Raw genomic sequence first — 20,033 nt, 5'->3', positions numbered from 1 at the left:
GGGTGCGAGTGTACCCTGTCTAGTTGTGGCAAGCTGGGATCCTCATGGCTGTGTCCTTTTGGATCCACTGAGAAGTGAGCAGAATCGAGCAGTGTCAGGCACAGTGAAGGGTCCTGAAAGAAGGGATGATGTTGGAATTAATATAGATAACATTTCAAAGTTGTCAAAATATGCCTTTCACAGTGATGACAATAAGTATATATATGCTTTTCCTGAAAGCCCTTGTGGAAAGCTAAATTAGAGGATGGGGGTCAATGGTGTATAGGACAGCAGGGAGGATGGAGGGAGATTCTAAGACACTGAATACACATGACAGGCCAAGAAAGCATGTTCACATTCTATTCTAGGCTCTGGGGGTGCAATCATGGACAAGGTCCCTGCCCTCATTGGGCTTGGTGTCTAAGGAGCAGCAGAGATAAATACAGGCACGCAAATAAACTGCTTCTCCTCTTCCCTTACCGAAGCTTCCTTCCATAACTTCAAATGCTAGCATTCTCGAGGGGTTCTGTCCTTGCCCTTCTCTCCTCCTTTTCACCGTGATGGTGTTCATGCCTATGGGTTCAGTTATGATCTATATGCTGAAGAGTCACACATTTTAATCTTCTCTGTAGACTTCACTCAAGGCCTATATTTTTAGTTGCCTTTATACAACAGCTCCACCTGGATATCCCCCAGACACTTCAGCTAAGACGTGACCCAAATGAGTGATTTTCCCTAAAAAACAGCTCCTCTTCTGTGAAGATGTGACATCATCACTATCCAACCAGTGTGGATAGAAGGGTTGATTTTTACTCTTCTCTCCTGTGTAATATATTAGTCATCCACTGCAAGTCCCAACATGTCTTGTCTACCTTCAGGCTCTGCTCTGCCTTTCTAGAATTTTGGCACTAGCCTAATTGCAAAGACCACATAGGGACTTATGCCCTTCCAGTTTATATTATAAAATAATAGATAAAAAAAAAATACAAAACTGGTTATGTCTTTGTGTCTTGACATTCATAGTATAAAGTCTGATGTTCTGAGGTCCTTCATGATCTGACCCATTCTACTTTCCAATCCCATCTGATACCTCCGAGCCCTGCACTTGCACATATCTTGACCTATCTGCCTGGCATAAACCTACATATCCATTAAGATTTCAGCTAAATCTGAATTCTGTGCCCAAACTGTGCTTTTACAGAATTCTTTTATCCTTAGTGGTTTGCATATTTGTCATGCCAAATTGATTGTCTCCCATAACAGACTCCTTGAGGGAAAAGAGGAGCTCTGAATCAATGGGAACCCTCCAGCAGACTGCAATATGGCAAACTTTCAATTGACATTTGCCAGCTTAATGTTAAAGAAAGGAAAAAAACTTCATACTTAATTGGAATGGGGAGAGAGGCAAGTTTTGAAATCACCCCTAGAGATCTATTCTCATAAATGTCATCATCCTAAGTGTCCTATCCGTAGAACTGATTTACTGAATAATGTGGACTCTGCATGTGTGTATGTGTGTTGCGTGTTGGGGTGCATGGATGGAATGAGGCAACACAAGTAGAACAGAACTTTATGTTTCCTGGATTTGTTTTTCCAGGGACAAAATTTCAGGTCATGTAGTTTTCTGGTCACTTTCAGGTAATTAACAAAGGGTTTATTTTTCCAGGTATTAAAAAGTCCACATTGGTGAAACATCAAAGTTCCAAACCCTTTCTTTATTGAAAAAATAACTCTGCCTGTTGCTCAGGCCTTCCTCTGAATTGGGTGTGGCAACAAGATTTTCTCTTCCTCCTTCCATTTTCTTTACCACTGAAGAGCTATTTCTGGCCCTTCCAGAGGGAAGGCAATTAGAAAAATAATCCTGACTTACCAGCTGGTGCAGTTATAATACTGAGCCTTCAGGAAGAGGAGGTGTCAAGGAGGAGGGATAATGACTTTCTTTCATGGAATCTTTTGTGTGTTCTCATAGAACATCACCCTGCTGGGAACCCCAAATGAGATTCTCTGGCATGGCTGGTAGCTTCTGACCTCCCCTTCATCCTACACAGCTTCTACATTTGAGGGAAGTCTGGATGCTGCATTCTTGGCTTCTGGCTTGGAACCATCTCGAGCAGGGTCTGTTTCAAGATGGCTTATAGTCAGTTTCTTATGGTGAAAAGATGTTGGCCCCCCAAACAGACATTTCAGCCAATCATTGGTGGATGTGCCCATTACTAAGCTGCCATCTTCAGCTATCTCTTACCTGAGGAACGTTTCTGGGAAGAGTCAGGTGTCAGTCCTTATGTCCCCTAATGTGTAGAGATTGCTGGTTAAACTCTCCAAATGGTTCATTTGAAACATCCCTCACTGGGTTTCAGATGAGGGGAAGCACCCAAACAATTCTTTGAGGCCCATATTACTCTTATGCCAAAACCAGACAAAGACGTCACAAGAAAACAAAACTAAAGACCAATATCCTTTATAACTATAGATGCAAATATCCTTAAAAAAGTTCAAGCTAACTGAATCCAGCAGCAAAAAAGGATTATGCACTATAAATAAATGGGGAAATTCATCAATACATATTAATAAAAATATACAAATACCATGATAATCTCAATAGAGAATTATTTGACAAAATCCAAAATGCTTTCATAATAACAACACTCAACAAACAAGGAAAAGAAGGAGGATTCCTCAACCATCTGATTAAGGGCATCTATAAAAACCCCACAGCTAATATCAAATCTAATGGTGAAAAACAATATTTTTCCTTAAGAACAAGATAAAGATGCCCACTCTCACAACTTCTTTCAATACTGTATTAGAAGTTCTAGCCAGGGCAATTAGGCAAGAAAAAGGAATACAGGCATTCAGATTGGAAATGAAGAAATATAACTATTTGTATTCACAGATGACATGATCTCTTATATGGGAAAGCCTAAGGAATAAAAAAACAAATAGGACTAATAAATGAGTTCAGTAAGATTACAGCATACAATATCAATATACAAATATCAATTGTAATTCTATACCTAGCAATGAACAATCTAAAAAGGAAATTAGGAAAACAATTCCATTTACAATAGGATCAAAAAGAATAAAATATTTAGGAATAAATTTAAAAAGTGCAAGATTTGTAGAAAACAATCCTGAAAGAAATTAAAGAAATATTAAATAAATGTAAAAATATCCTGTGTTCATGGATTACAAGACTTAACTATTTTTATATGACACTACTCCCCAAATTGATCTAAAGATTCAATGCAATCCTTGTCAAAACCCCAGCTGCTGTTTTCCCCCCGAAATTGACTAGCTGATCCTAAAATTGATGTGGAAATACAAGGGACCCTAGCAGCCAAAGTGATCTTGAAAGAGGACAAAATTGGAGGAATTGCACTTCCCAATTTCAAAACTTAATACAAAGCTACAGAAAGCAAAACAGTAGAGTACTAACAAAAGGCTAGAAAATGAATTATAATTGGGAGCCCAGAAATAAACCCTTACATTTATAGTCAACTGGTTTTCAATAAGGATCCCAAAAAAACTTTGATGGGGAAAGAACAGTCTTTTCATCAAAATTAAAAACTTTTTGCTTCAAAGGACACCATCAAGAAAGTGAAAAGACTACTCATGGAGTGGGAGAAAATATTTGCAAATCATATATCTAATAATGGGCTTGTATCCTGAAAATATAAAGAACTCTGTAATAAAAAACACAAATAACCCAATTAAAAATTGGGCAAAAGATCTGAACGGAATTTCTTCAAAGATGTATTAAAGGCCAATAAGCACAAAGATATATTAAAGGCCAATAAAGCTCAACCTCTTTAGTCACTAGGGAAATGGAAATCAAAACTATAATGAGATAATATTTCAGAGCCACTAAAAGGTCAATATTCAAAAAGGGCAATAACCAGTATTGGTGAGGACATGGAGAAATGTGAACTCTCACACACTGCTTGTGGGGATATATAATGGTGCAGATGCTTTGGAAAACTTTGGCAGTTCCTTGAAAGGCTAAACGTAGTTACCGTATGATCCAGCAATTCTATGTGGAAGAAAAAATAAAAACTTAGTTCCACATAAAAATGTGTACCTGAATGTTCACAGCAGCATTATTCATAATAGCACAAAATTGGCAACACCCCAAATATCCATCAATTGAATATATAAACAAAATATAACAGTGCACTGAAATATTACTCAGCTGTAAAAAGAAATGAAGTACTTGCTACATAGGTGAACTTGAAAACAATATGCTAAATGAAAAAAGCCATACACAAAAGGTCGCACAGTGTACACTTTCATTTATATGAAATATTCAGACTAGGCAAACCAATACAGACAGAAAGTAGATCAATGGTTGCCAGGGAAATAAGGGCTGTTAATGGGTATAGGTTTTTTTGGAGGTGACAACACATTTTGGAATTATATAGCAGTGATGGTTGCAAAACTTAGTGAATATAGTGAAAACCACTGAATAGAACTTTTTAAAAGGCTGAATTTTCTCTCAAATAAAAAAGAGGGGAAGCAACCTCTTCTCCATGTTGAGGTAGAAGAAGGTCAACTCCTGTGCAAGAAATACTCATTACAAACATCTCTGACCTCTCAGTGCATTCCTTTCTCTTAACTGGCAAATGTTGGGAGGACCCAGCTCACAGTCCCTTAGGAACACCCCCTGAATGGTTGTCTAGCATCTATATCTCAACCATATTGAATCCTGACAACTAGCAATGAGGTAAGTGATAGTATACCAACTTTTGAGTAGGTAGTCGCAGCCAGAGGAAGCCTGACTCCAAAGTCTGCATCTTCAACTGCATTGTGTGTGCTGTTTACCAGCCACATACCATCCCATTTTCTTGGTTTCTTGGAGAAACCAAGATGGCTAGCTACTGTTCAGCTGACCCTACAGTCCTGACTTGAGGGTTGATGTGCAGCAATGGGAAGATTACACTTTAGTATCAACTGGACCTGGGTCCAGACGACGATCAACTTCCTGGCTGTGTGACCTTGGGCAATGTGCACATCCTCTTGAACCATGGTGAAATGAAGTGTGAAGATGAAATGAGATCATGTACCCAAGATACTTAGTGGGCACTGCAAGACAAATCCTTTCAGAACCCAATTAGACTTACAGAGTGTGAGCAAATGTTAACTGTGGATCTGAGGTTCTGGGAAAATGGGTTTTCATCATGGTGAGGGCTTCATTTAGTATGCAAAAGACAGACTTGGCAGGGGAATGTTCTTTGATAGGTATGCATGGCTGGCAACACCGGGGCAGTCCAAGACACCATTCCTCCCACCCACCTCACATCCCTGGGAGAGAGGGAAGGAATGTGGCTGCAGAAAAGGTGGCTGGCTGGGCAGGGGATATTGGACAAGAATCTTGCTCTCAAAGCCTGCCGTTTTTTTCCTTCACCTACTGCTGCTCTTCCAAGTGCTTAGATGACAGTCAATGGTTTCAAGGAGTCTCCTCCTGAGGAGAAAGTCCTTAGCCACTAAATATCCAAATATTCAATAATAAAAACCTTTTACCTGACCCCAGGTGGAATGGGGTATCCAAGGAGATAGAGGCCGTCTTTAGTGAAAAAACAAGGAGTTTCACTGAACATTCTACTGCATGTTGGCTTGTTTGTCATCGCTCAAGGGCGACTGACAGGCTGAGTGGTAGGATGGAGCCAATGGCTTAAAGTCATCATGCACCTACTACATGTGAGAAGCATAAAAATTAAAACAAAACCCCAGATTCTTCACCATGAATTTGCTTATATTCCATGCAATGACTTTCAAACTTTTTTTGCTGAGGTATCCTTCTTGCCAAAAAATAAAAATAAACAGAAGTCTTATAGACAAAGCACTAAAACATGGTAAAGATTTTACTGAGATTGGCCCTATAACACTCCATATAAGTCACTGGGAAGTAATTTTAGTATACTAGGGACAAAAATTTCTTCTCCCTTGACTGAATCTCCAAGGCTAGCACCCAAAGCTTTCCATATAACAGGCCCCACTTACCTTTCCAGTTTTGCATTCTACTACAGGCACCTAACCCTTGCACCCACACCTAGCATCTTAATTTGTCATGTTTCTTCTCCTCAAAATATTCTTCAGGACACTTTTAGTGAAAAACAAGAAATGCTGTGTGGCCAGAGCACATACATAGCATAGGTCTAAGGTTATGGGAATATTTGGATGGTCAAGGAAGTCTTTATGGATGGAATGCTGTTTAAAATGTTGGTCTTGATAAGGAGGAACCAGTTCAGACTAAAGACAGAGCAGTCAGAGAAGTAGCAGCCCAAGTTCAAGGCATTGTCAAGGCCAAAGACTCAAGCTCTTGACTTTGGCAATTAGGAGGTTATCAATTTCCTTGAGGATAGTTTCAGTGGAACAAGTCCAAATTAGTAGGGTTTCTCACATTGATATCCACCCTACACTGGCATCAACAAATGCCCATGGTTGACAAATGCCAACCCACTGAAACTGAAATCGGATTGGGGGTGGGGTGGGAATAAGGCTTGGGAGTCTGCACCTGTAACACCTTCTGCCCTTCTCAGGTGATTCTTTATATATTAAACATCCCGTGTGATAGAAGGCAAAATAAGAGAGGGAGCAAGTGGAAGCTGTTTCTTTGGATTCTTCTATGGCTAAGGGAAGGAGCTGGAAGAGGAGACAGATGGTCCTTAGAGAGAAACAGGTGGAACACTGGAAATATTTTTAAGGTAACCATTTAAGGGTATCATGACTACAGACAGAAGAGTGTTGGGAAGAAACTTTTCCTTCTGACATTTTTTAAGGGATTTTTGAGCAAACCCCTAAAAGGATCCTGAAATCCTGTGTTCTTATAGGAGCAGGGAGTGAGGTTCCAGATAATAATCATTTGTGTGAAGGGGGAATGAATCACATCAGCAAATACCCTTAAAACTTACAGCCTCAGTTTTAAGTTTCTTTTTATATACATCTCCCTATATAAGCATGTATCCTAAACTAAGGATGAAGTTGTAATTGGATGTTATCATGTAATTACCATCCCTCAGGAAAGTAGTACATAGGGTCAGGATGCTCAGCTGATTTGTTGAAGTAGACCGTACACCGTGTTTTTCTTTTGAATGTTTGAAATTTTCTATAATAAAATGTAAAAGAAAGTTTGTATTTTATTTGGAAAGCCAAATTTTGTTTATGATTCATAAAACACAGGGAAGATTTACAGAGAAGCCCCCCCTTCCCTCGCCAAGAGCTTTCTTGATACTGTGGGCTGATTCAAAGGAAACCATAATACGTAAGAGAATATTTGAGCTAAAAACACTTAAAACACAATATTTGGGGTAGAGGGAGTAGCCACTATCATAAAAATTAATATTTTTTTCCTTGAGATAACTTTCTTTCAGGGACATTTTAGTGAACAGTAATGAAAAGGCAGTAATTATACAGAGAAGTGGTCATAAGCCTAGGATAATTATTACTAAGCAAGGGAGAATACGTCAGTTTCCTCAAAAAATTTTTTAAGAGTGGGTTTAAATGTTGATTTTTTAAAAAGAATATTTCATGTGATTTCTATATACTCATTTACCATTTCAAAACATTTCATACCAAAACATGACTGTAGAATTTCAGTACTATCGTGATAAAACTTGAGAGAAGAACTTAAGAGTACAAATTTCTTCATGAATTTATTATATAAAATGTCCCTAAAGAACTTGATTTCTCCTGTTCTCACATTCATGATACATATGAAGCACAATGGATGGGAGGCCCTTTAGATACCTGAGGGTCCCATGCATCAAGGTAGTGTACATACCTTAACAGTGTTCTAAAGGCTGGTCCACAAGATACCCATATTACCTTATCACAATATGGAAAGCATTGTCTTCTTTTTCCACTAAATTATGGTGAAAAATGTCACTGTTTTATTTAGCATCATGGTACATAACAGTTCTCTCTTGATTACTAAAAGAATTTATTAAAATAATCCTGAAAGACATCTTTTTCCCACTTCAATGATATGAAAGCTGCATTTTTCCTGTCAGTTTCAAACAAATCATCAGGTTGATTTGTAGTGGTTAATTAAAACAATCATCAAGACACAAGCTCAGCACATTAGCTGTAGCTTGGCAGCAAAAAGATATATCAATATGTCTCTCCTTAGTTAAAAATACATAATCCTTTTATTTTATATTGTAATAAAAGAAATTAACATCACAGACACAGAAGACTAGGGAAGGGGAAACTACTTACTTCTGAATGTCCAGTAATTTAAACCTATATGTACTTTTCCACAGTACTTGAAAGTAATCTTTAACACTTAAGTTTTGAAGTAAAATTTAATCTTTGGGGATACACAATGTAAATAGGTCTTAGGAGTAACAGATCCATTCATTCCCAGGTTTGCTTACTGTATGACTTAGTAAAACAAGGCACAGTAACCATCCTTTCCATTATGTTCCAATACTGATGACGTGCCTTGATAAAATGGCTAATTAGACAGGATGATGGCAACACGAAGGGAAGACTTTGGATTGTCTATTTAAAATCCAGGTAATAAGTAATTAATAAAAAACTTATTTTAAGTGCACTTTCACATGCTTTTTGTTTATAATAAAGAACAAACTTCCTAATTTTCTTGCAATAGCATAACTATCATTTCATTTGGCCAAATGCACTTTTCCCAGTAAACTTAAAACAACAACAACAACAACAACAACAACAAAAATCCCTGTCTTTTCATATACTAAGAAAGAGGATTGGCTACTGAAATAGTTCATTGCAAGACACATGAAGACAACATACTGTGTGGCATGAGTTGTTTTTAATTTTTTTGTGCTGTTACTAAAGTAAAGTTCTGAGGGCTGTAGTTAAACATTCCAAGTTCTCCCTTCCATCTTTATTGATTCTCAAGATTTTGCACAGAAAACTCCTTTGGGGCTAGAACAGCAGCAATTGCATCACACTGTTTCCAAGACTTCAAGTTTCAAAAGCAAATTGTTTAAAAAAATACAGTTCCTGATTTGAGTTAGATACAGGGACAAAAAAAATAGCACATACTTGAAGGTTACATGGGCTACAAATGATGGCAATATCTTCCTTGGGAGAGTAGTTTTGTTGGTATGTATTTTTTAAATACTCAAAAAGGCTCAACCTCAAGCAGTAATAAACACAAGCAAAAGTGATTTAACCCTTAAAATAAATATTCAGAAAATCCTCTCTGTACATACAAGTGAAAGAATATCTAACACTTTCACGCCAAAAAAAAAAAAAAATTTGTTCATATAAGCAGCTGAAATCTGCTGTTCCAGCCCACATGTCCCCAATAAAGAAGGGAGGCACAGACACAAGTGACTACTGTGGTTCACTATCTTACAGCCTTTTTGTACTGGGACACTATCACCACCAATTTCATCCTTGTTGTTATATTTATTAAAATTTTTAATTTCTCTTTTTCTCCTTTCTTTCTTTCTTTCTTTCTTCCCTTTTCTTTTCTTTTCTTTTTTCTTTTCTTTCTTTCTTTTTTACAGCATGCCAAATCCTTTGGCATATGTGATGGCCTTCAACAATCTCTCTTTAAGTTTTTCTTTACTCGAGTATTCCGGAAGTAAAAGGACATTAAAGCAAGTATGAGATGTAGGTAACCTAAATAGAAAGAAAGGAGAGACATAGGAAAATAGTAAGTCATGGGAAATACTATCCGTGTTAAATGCTCATACTTTTACCTGGTATACACAGTTGAGATGGTTTGCAATGCAGGCTATACATTAATGCAAATCATAAAGATAAATATTTTGCTTCTTGCTGTGCAGCCAAGCATCAGTTTTTCTTTATCTTGCAAATTACTCAATGATGCTGCTCCTGAATTTGCACCATCTGCTGAGTTATTACTATGTACTGTTTTAGGTACTTACATGTGTCGTTCATTTAAATAAATATTTTCACAAGAAACCTACAAAGTAGGTATAAGTATCCGTACTTTAGATTTGAAGTCACAGAGAAGTTCTTACTCTAAGGTGGAGATACTATTCAAATCTACTTTTCAAGAGTTCAGTCTGTGTTCTTTAATGCTTTAATTGCCAGCAAAATGACTGTGTAAATGATTTGCTAACCATTACAAATAAATTGATATAACACCATTATTCATCAAATAATGTAGAATACTAACAGAAATACTTCTATATACTTATTAAACATACTACTGCTCATGCATGGCCCCTCCCCACCAAAAATATTATTATACAAAGGGGAGAAAACATAGGTAAATGCCAAGAATACACAATCTGGCACTTTACCATGTAATGCTGAAAAAATTCTAAATCAATATAAGACCCAAATTAATTTTTAACTTGGCTAGTTAAATATAACTTTTTTCAAACAGTAATAGTAAAATATACTCTGAAATTATGTTTCATGTGATGGGAGAGGTCTATATAAAATGGCAAAAGTGCTAAGAAGCTACAAAGACACTGATGTGGAATGCAAGGTTTTGGTTATGTAATCATCATTTCACAGTTACCTTTCTGTGTCTGGGCCATTTTTGGCTATAATCATCTTTAACTTTCCTAGTCCTCCCACAGGTGCTCTGTCTGTGCCTGTTGTAAACTGCAAGAAGAGTCTTTTCTGCTCATCTGTAAATGAATGAACGATTTCCCAGAACTCCCTAATGAGAAAAGGAGAATACTAATTTCAGTTTGGCATTTATTATAATCAGCAATAATATATAACTTTATGATTTTTATTAAAACCATATTAGAAAACAATCTGGAAGTTAATATCAGGAACCCTACATGTTATTCCTGGTGATCTAGTAAACCATTTTATGCAAATTTATCTTAAGGAAAAAATTCTAAGTACATAAAAGTTTAGGTAATTGATTACGTAAACTATGGTGGTATATTATGTAGTCAGTTATACAAACACAAGACAAAACCAAAACCAAAAGAACTGAAAAAAACTGAAAGGAAATACTCTGAAAAATTAACACTTGATATCTTTGGGTATATATATATTTTATTTATCCCTCCTTCCTTATTCTCCTTGTCTATTCAACTTCTGCTCAACTTTGAAGGAAAAAGAAATTGATACAGATGAATAAAACAGACACAAAGACCCAAATAACACAACTGTTTCATCAAGTTGTGTTTGGGGAGGAGAATGGTTCTGATACTACCATAAAACATAGCTATTTTATTTTAAAAGAATGACTTAACCTCTGGCATTCCTAAAACCTATGAAATAAAAAGCCATGTTATAATGTCACTTACATTATTCTGAGTCCAAGCCAACAAAATGCAAGTTCATTAAAGCAATCTTTACGTTTGTTTGAATAATCAGATATCTATAAGTCTGTAAAACTAACGTAATTCTCAGCCACCAATTTCAAGACTTTAGAAAATATTTTAAAGTATTTTTAGTTAGTTATAGAATGCATTTTAATATTTATCTGAGTTCTTTTCAGAACCCACAGAGAACATCATACTTCCCAAAAAAGTAATTACAATCCCAGTTTTTGATGTTTTAGGTATTCCAGTACACTATTTATATTACCAAAATACTGGTATTTTTGTTGGTGCTATTGCATCATAATTTCTGACACTGCTTAGCAGCTTTATCAGACTTCCCGACTATCTCTAATCTCTTGCCATTTGGGCATCATTCCTGGCCCTCAGATCCTGAACATCTCCTACTCACAAAGAAAAAATACAAAATAAGAAACCGAATATGGAACTCTCAGGAGCATCTCTCAGCTAAAAAGGGGAGGAACCAGACCACAGCTCAGGCCATTTCTCTTTGGGTAACTGGCAAGAAAAATCAAATCTGTGGTAGACCAGAGCCTACTCCCAGAGTGGAAAAGCTGCTCTTCAGTGGGTAGTAATACAGACTCCTGATACTGCACGTGTTTGGGACCCTGGCTCAATCAGCTACATCTGAGGAGGCAGAAATACAGGCTCTTTACCTTGAGTGGATGAGAAAGGCCCTGAAAGAAGCAGACCAGCAGTGGTCCCAGTGACCAGTCTGCCATCTTATTAAGAAGCTGTTTCTTCGGTTTCTTTTTAAGAATTAGAACTTAAATGAAATTATGATCAGTTTATTTAATGAAAACACTCACTGAACAAACTTCCTCTCCTCCCAAAAGTGTCAAGTGCTTCATTAAAATTTTGAATTAAACAAGAGTTTGTCTACTTATAACATTCAAAAGGAAAAACAGCAGCTTTGGGTTTAAAAGCAGCAGCTGCTCAATTCTATTTACACCTCCTACAATGTCTCCAGATCAAAAAGGAGAAAAAAAAAAAACAAAACAAAAACCCATAAACAAACAAACAAAAAACCACAAAAAACTCCATAACATATGCCTAGGTGAAAGAGCAACAAACTCCAACTGACATGTAAGTGGGAAATGACCACACAAGGCCAGTGGAGCCAGCAACTGAGCCTCCCACCAACAGCGCCCGGTAGGAGCATGTAGAAGAGCGGGATGTGCAGACAATGCCGGCCAGAGTTCACCCTGCAGAGGAGTGAACCACTGTGGGCAGGTGATGGCACTGGTCAAGGGATGGGAGGTGCAAAGGAGAGAACTTGGGATTCAGAAGTTACAGTTCCAGGAAGGCACCATGTGTGGAGGGGAAGGGCACTGGCAGAGATGTCCCTTGAAAGTAGCCAAGCTGTAAAGGAACAGGAGTGGCTGATGAAAAATGCTCTAATTAGACAGGCAGAATTGAAGGATCAGAAGGCAATGGACCACATAAGACAAAATCATGAATTAAGAGACTGCCCTTTATTATAGCAACAGAAGAAACCACCAAAGCCATCTAAATACCTTCCCACTGCATAGGATCTCCCACTAAGAGCAGGTCCAGAAAAATCCAACACACTGAAACATGAGAAAAATAGAATTCTAATATCTAATAAAGATATCATGAAAAAATGTCCAGCAAATGAGCAAACCTTTCTGGCACATAAAAATATACCAGAAGAAATAAGTCATGAGAAGTAGGACACCTGCAATATAACATTCCATTAAAGTGAAAACAACAGTAAGCAGGAAAGAACACTATTAATCAAAAATACAAAAAGGAGATGGACAAATACAAAACAGAAATGACAATGCTAAGAAAATAAACTAAAGAAGTATGCAAAGTTATTTCAGAAATAAATACTAATTTACAAGATGATCAAAGGAGAAACAGTGTGACCCAAATTTCTAACAGAGACAGAGAGGCCAGAAACAAGAAAAGCAGAAAAGGAAGAAAATAAAATTAAATACGTATCAAAATAGAATAAAGGAAAACAATCACTGTTTAAGTACATAAACATAAAAACTTTCACAAAGCAAAAAACACTGTAAAAGCAAAGCAAGTTGAAAGGTAGATAACAAACTGGAACAAATATTTGCAAATGAATGAGTTCAATGGGGTTAATCTCCCTAACATAAAGTTTCTAAAAGAGAAGGAAAAGAACAACTTCACAAAATCAACAAGACAATAAAAATTCAAATTGCTCTTAAATACATGAGAAGATGCCTGCCCTTATTCACAAGGAGGAAAATATAACTACACTGAAATACCATCTCTCACCTGGCAGAAAACTGAAGTTTAACAACACATTCAAGTTTGGGAAGCTGTAGGAAAGAGATACTGTTTTATATATTGCTGATTGGAGTGCAAAATGTTAGAATTTCTATGATGGGGAATTTGGCAACACTTAGCAAAATTACATATACCTCTACCATTTGACGCAACAATCTCATTTCTAATAATTTATTTTAAAAAACACCTATACATATATGGAATGATAGATGCACAAGATGATGCACCGTAAGTTCTAACAGCAAAGGGTTGAAAATAGTCCCTGTCCAATCTGAAAATGATGTGACTAATCTATGCTGCATCAATGTGGAAGATATCTCTGCATTGATATGGAGTGACTTCCAGGATATATTGAGGAGAAAAATCCCCAGCACTGTCCCTGAAAAGTCCTAGAAGCAATAAAATCCAATAGCAAAAGTCATACCTTATACCCAAAATCTGACTCCTAAATGTATTTCCTAACAAAAAGTACCAAGATTCCTTTTAAAAATGGCTATTCCAGGCCTGGGGTTGAAAATATTCAATGTAAGCCAGAAACTCCAAAATCTAACTTGCTAATGTCAAAAAGACATAAAAGCCAGTCTGATAGGGCTCCTTGGGGGCACTCTAAATATCATTAAAACTGTGAGACATACTAAATGTATAAAAACCCATGAGTTCATAACAATGTTTGAAAAAGATTTAAAAAAAAAAACCAACCTTCAAAAATGCCTGAGTCAATGCCACTATTGCAATCATTACAATAACTCCTTACTCTTAAAAACTTTAATTACATTTTATCATGCCTTTGAGTCAAAATTATTTTTCAAGGTAAGCAAATAGCCCCTGTTGATGAGGAAAAGGAGCAGCAAGCAATATATGCAGAATGACCAACAGAATTTTTTCCCACCTCCCAGTGAAATAATGGGTTCAGGTAAGGATAATACTAAAATTGAGTGAAAGGTAGATGAGAGGTCCTAGGAAGATGATGGAGTGTTTATTTTTGTTTAAAACAAACAAACAAACAAACAAAAACCTTCCCAACCCCTCCATAAAAACAGCAAATAATAGGAAAACCAAACTTCTACAGACAATACCTATGGAAAACTAGATGATAAGGTATCCCTCATGAACTCCCCCATATAAACAGATAGGAACAAACCCCTGACAGCTGTTAAGATTTGGTTACTATCAGAATCACTGGGTGAGGAAGCCTTCTTACAGCCCAGGAGCAAGAGAACCTCAAACCCACAAACCCACTGGAAAACACAGGCCAAATTGAGAACAGCAGCTAAAATTTAGAGTGAGTTCTACAGGATCCAATTTGCAGATGAGTGGAAGGAGACTCTTAAAATTTTTGAATATCAGAACTCCAAATAAACTTTGCACTGATTATCAGGAATAAAATGTAAATTGAGCAAAATAAAGACAACAGAAGCAAAGGAAAGTTCAACTAAATGTAGGAGAGGGAGGCAGATTTGAGAAAACTCAAGTCCATATTTTTTATCACTTTGCAAAACAACTAATCATATAATCCTGAAGCAAGAAAAGGATCCTGGGTCCACCTCTATCTCCTCCAGATATTGGAAAACTCATTTCACTTAAAAATGAACAATAGAAAAGGATCACAGTCAAAGACTAAACAAAGTTATTATTAGAGAGAATGCAAGATCATGTGTGTATATCATAATGACGTTGTGATAGAGAATAAAAGGTATGCAAAAGATGCCAACAAAACAAATGACAATTGTAAATGCATTTCAAATTGAGCTAAAAGAAATTTTAAAAATAATAAAAGGTATGAAAGAACAATTAAATCGAAATAGAAAATCTCAGGACAGAGGTAACTGAAAAGGAAGATTTGAGAACATGTAAGAATGTTAAGGAAATGATTAGAAGTACAAGGAAAAAAGCATTTCAAATATGAAAATTAAACTCAAAAGAACACAAGGGTGAATAAAACACAATGAGGATACCATAAAAATAGAAAGATGAAAATTTTAGTAACCAAGAAGAAATGAAGCCCTGTATGAACTGTCCCCCTACCAGAGATACCAAATGACTGGGGAACGGGCAAGGTGGATCCCACCACAAGCCCTTGACCTGGGGATCACTATTCCTTCCTTCCAGACCCAGAGACCCAAGATTCTGCTCCCCTACCTAGACAAAACATATGACTCAGCTTCAGGAAGCTCCTTTTCACCCCTTGAACAGCATAAGCAGAGACCAGTGGGGAGCTTCAGTGGAATCACATAAATGAAGGAAACCAAACATGCACCACAAAGGCACTAAAAATTAGATTGCCACTGGAACCACAGCCCACAAAAGCAGGCCAGGATCTGCACGTTAAACCTAAGGTCCTAAAGTCTCCTAACATAAAAGTCCAGTATCCAGGATACAATCCAAAATTCATGTGACATACCAAGAACCAGGAAAATCACATACGAAAGAAAAAGAAAGTTAACTGAGAAAAATACTGAGGTAAATCAGATGACCAGGATTTTAAAACAGCATCATAAAATGATTTGACAAGCAATTACAAGTACTCTTGAAACATATGAAATAGAAAATCTCAGCAAAGAAATAGAAGTTAAAATAAAAAAGAGCCAAATGGAAACCATATTAGTGAAAGATACAATAAAAGAAAAAAATTGCTGAGTAGGCTCACTAGTAGAGTAGAAATAAGAGGATATGAATCTAAACAGGAGAGAAAACAGACTGAAAAAAGAAATGGAGAGAGACTTAAGAGAACAACAACAAAAGATCCAACATTCACATCTTTAGAGCACTAGAAGGAGATTAAAAAGAGAGGGGGGCTGAAAGAGCATTTGAAGAAATAATGGCTGAGATTTCAAAACTTCCAGTTGACCTAGATGGTGGCATATGATGTTCTAGGGTGCCATAACCCCAAGAAACTTTGAACAAATAATAAAAACAGGCAGAAACATATTCCTTATAACTCCAGAAAGCAATAAAAGGGTTGCAGTAACTGGGCACGTGCCAGATTGGAAAATGCAGCTCGAAATATGGTAGGTAAGGCTCTGGCGTCCTTGCTGACCCATGCTGCACCCCCACCCAGGTACAGTGTGGAGCAGTCCTGCACTCCCACCGTGGGTTACTGGCGCTAGGCACATACTGAGGTGCCCATGTTAGTGCAATCTATCAGGGAAAGCCTGAAATGCTACACCAGGAAAAAAGTTGGTCCCTTGAAAAGATCAATAAAATCAACAAAAGTTTAGCTAGAATGACAAACAAAAAAAAGGAGAGAACATAATTGAACATAACTAAAATCAGAAATGAAAGGATGGACATTACTACTGACCTCGGAGAAATAAAAAGCATTATAATAGGATACTATGAACAACTGTATGCCAACCAAATTCTAGAAACACACAGACAACCTACACTGACCCTAGAAGAAATAGAGGATCTCAACAGACCAATAACTAGTAGAGATTTAATCAGTCACCAAAAATCTTCCAACAAAGAAAAGCACAGGACCAGATGGCTTCATAGTGGAATTTTACCAAACATTCCAGGAATGAACATCGGTATTGTTCAAATGCTTCCAAAATATTAAAGAGGAGGGAAACTACCTAACTCTTTCTATGAGGCCAAGATCACTAATATCAAAGCCAGATAAAGCCACCACAAGAAAAGAAAGTTGCAGACCAATATCTCTTCCTAATATAGATACAAAATATTAGTAACAACACATTAAAAGAACTATACACCATGATCAAACGAGATTTACCCTAGCTACACAAGGGTGAGAAAATCAATTAATATAATATAACACATTATCAAAACGAAGGGAAAAAAACACACAATATATCAATTGACATAGAACTGACATATGAGAAGATCCAGTACCACTTCTTGATAATAACACTTAGAAAAGAAGGAATAGAAGGAAATTTCTCCAACATGCTAAAGGGTATATATGAAACGCACTACTAACATCATACTAACTTGAATGGTGAACGACTGAAAGCTTTTCCTTTAAGATCAGGAACAAGACAAGGACACCTACCGTCACCACTGTTACTCAACACTGTACTGGAAGTTCTAGCCAGAGCAAAGAAAAAGAAATAAAAGACATCCAAAAAGGAAACCAAGAAGTAAAACTGTATCTATTGGCACATAACACGATCCTATAGAGAGAAAACCCTGAGAAATCCACAACAAAGCTACTGAAGCTAATAACTGAATTCGGCACCACAGTAGAGTACAAGATCAACATGCAAAAATCAAGTGTTTCTATACACTGGTAATGAAAAATGGGAAGAGGAAATCAAGAAAAAAAAATTCCATTTACAATAGCAACCAAAAGAATCAAATAACTAGGAATGTAACTAAGGATGTAAAGGACTTGCACATAGAAAACTACAAAACAGTGCAAAAAGAAATCAAAGATGACCTAAATAGATGGAAGAACATTTTATGTTCATGGATAGAAAGACTAAATATTGTTGTCAATTTCACCCAAAGCGATTTACAGATTTAACAAAATCCCAACAGCCTACCTTACAGAAAAGGAAAACCCAATTATTAAATTTATATGAAAGGTTAAGGGGCCCTGAAGAGCCAAAGCCATCTTGAAAAAGAACAATGTTGGAGGACTCACACTTCCCAATCTTAAAACTTATAATCAAAATGGTATGGTTCAGGCACAAGGACAGACACATAAACCAATGGAATTGAATTGGGAGTTCAGAAATAAACCCTCACATCCATGGCCAACTTACTTTTGACAAGGGTGCCAGGTCCACTTAAGGGTGCTGGAGAAACTGGATGTCCAAACATAAAAAGAATGAAGGTGGACCCTGACTAACACCATAAACAAAAACTAAATGGCTCAAAGACCCAATATAAGAACCAGAACTCCTAGAAGAAATCATAGGGAAGCAACTTCATGACCTTGTATTAGGCAATGGATTGCTACTTTACACTCAAAGTATGAGAACCAACAGAAAAAAAAAAAAACAGATAAATGGAACCTCATCAAAATTATAAAGTCTTATTTATAAGGACTTCATCATGAAAGTAAAATGTCAACCTACACAATGGGAGAAAATACTTGGAAACCACATATCTGATAAGGGTTTAACATCCAGAATATGTAAAGAACTCCTACAACTCAACAACAAAAAAGACAAAACAGCCCAATTAAAAAATGGGCAAAAAACTTGAACAGACTAATGGCCAAAAAACACATGAAAAGAAGCTCAACATCATTAGCTGTTAGGGGAACGCAAATCAAAACCACAATAAGATACCATTTCACATCCAATAAAATGGCTACTTAAAAAAAAAAAAAACAGAAAATAACAAGTGTTGGAGAAGATGTGGAGAAACAGGAATACTCATTTATTGTTGGTGGGAATGTAAAATGGTATAGCTGCTGTGGAAGATAGTTTGATGGCTCTCTGAAAAGTTAAGAATAGAATTATCAATGTGACCCTGAAATCCCCCTTCTAGCTATGTTCTCAAAAGAATCAGAAACAAGGACTAGAACAGATATTTGCACACTGATGTTCATAGCAGCATTATTCACAATTGCCAAAAGATGGAAGCAACCCAACTGTTCATCAGCCAATGAGTAGATAAACAAAATGTGCTATATATATATAATGGAATATTATTCAGTCATAAACAGAATGACATTCTGATACTTGCAGCAACATGAATGAACCTTGAGGACATCATGTCAAGTGAAATAAGCCAGGCACAAAGGTTATACATTGTGTGATTCCAGAATAGGCAAATCCATAGAGACAGAAGCAGATTAGTGGTTATCACGGGCTGGGGAGAGGAGGGAATAGGGAGTGTCTGCTTCATGGGTACAGGGTTTCCTTTAGGGTGATGAAAATGTTCTGGAACTAGATAGTGAGATTGTTGCAAAATATTGTGAATGTGTACTAAATGCTCACTAATATAAAATAATTAGAATAAATAAATTCATAGTCAGGAACTAAAATACAGCTTACCAGGGCTGGGGTGGGGGTAGGGACAGGAGAATTAATGCTTAAATTATACAGAGTTTCTATTTGGTGTGATGGAAAACTTTGGTTAATGGATGAATGTAATCAACAACAATGAATTATATATTTGAATGTGGTTCAAAGGGCGAAATTTTAGGTTGTATATGTTAGTACAAAAAAATTAAAAAAACAAACAAACATAGTAATGTAAAATACAGTGAACCCTAATTTAAACTATGGACTATAGTTAACAGTACAATGAATAATGTTCTATCAACAATTTTAATTAAGGTACCACACTAATGCAAGCTGTTAATATGGGAAGGATATACGGTAACTGTATTTTCTGCATGATTTTTCTGTAAACCATCAACTTCTCTAATTAAAAAAAAATTATATAAAGAAAAAAAGGGAAAAGAATGGCTGTAAACTTCCTGTGTTTGGCAAAAGACATGCCCATAGATTCAAGAAACTGAGGGAACCACAAACACCATAAACCAAAAATTCATGCCATGATATACTGATATCGTAATTAAATTCT

At 36.5% G+C, this 20,033-nt stretch overlaps 1 protein-coding gene across 5 annotated transcripts in view; it reads right to left on the bottom strand.

The window, feature by feature from the left end:
- Window positions 1–9,452: 9,452 nt before the first annotated feature.
- LOC119531509 (ubiquitin-protein ligase E3A) overlaps window positions 9,453–20,033 on the bottom strand; it is a 122,188-nt gene continuing 111,607 nt past the window's right edge. For all 5 annotated transcript variants that reach the window (XM_037832828.1, XM_037832830.1, XM_037832829.1 and 2 more), the window contains 2 exons: window positions 10,460–10,603; window positions 9,453–9,585 (listed from right to left, as the gene is read on the bottom strand). In XM_037832828.1, the coding sequence (XP_037688756.1) occupies window positions 9,465–9,585; window positions 10,460–10,603 (265 nt within the window). In that variant the 3' untranslated portion in view covers window positions 9,453–9,464. The remainder of the gene's footprint in view (window positions 9,586–10,459; window positions 10,604–20,033) is intronic.

Source organism: Choloepus didactylus, chromosome 4, assembly GCF_015220235.1.
Source record: "Choloepus didactylus isolate mChoDid1 chromosome 4, mChoDid1.pri, whole genome shotgun sequence".
NCBI lineage: Eukaryota > Metazoa > Chordata > Mammalia > Pilosa > Megalonychidae > Choloepus > Choloepus didactylus.
The sequence above is the reverse complement of the archived record's forward strand: the minus strand, read 5'-3'. Positions and strand labels throughout refer to the sequence as shown.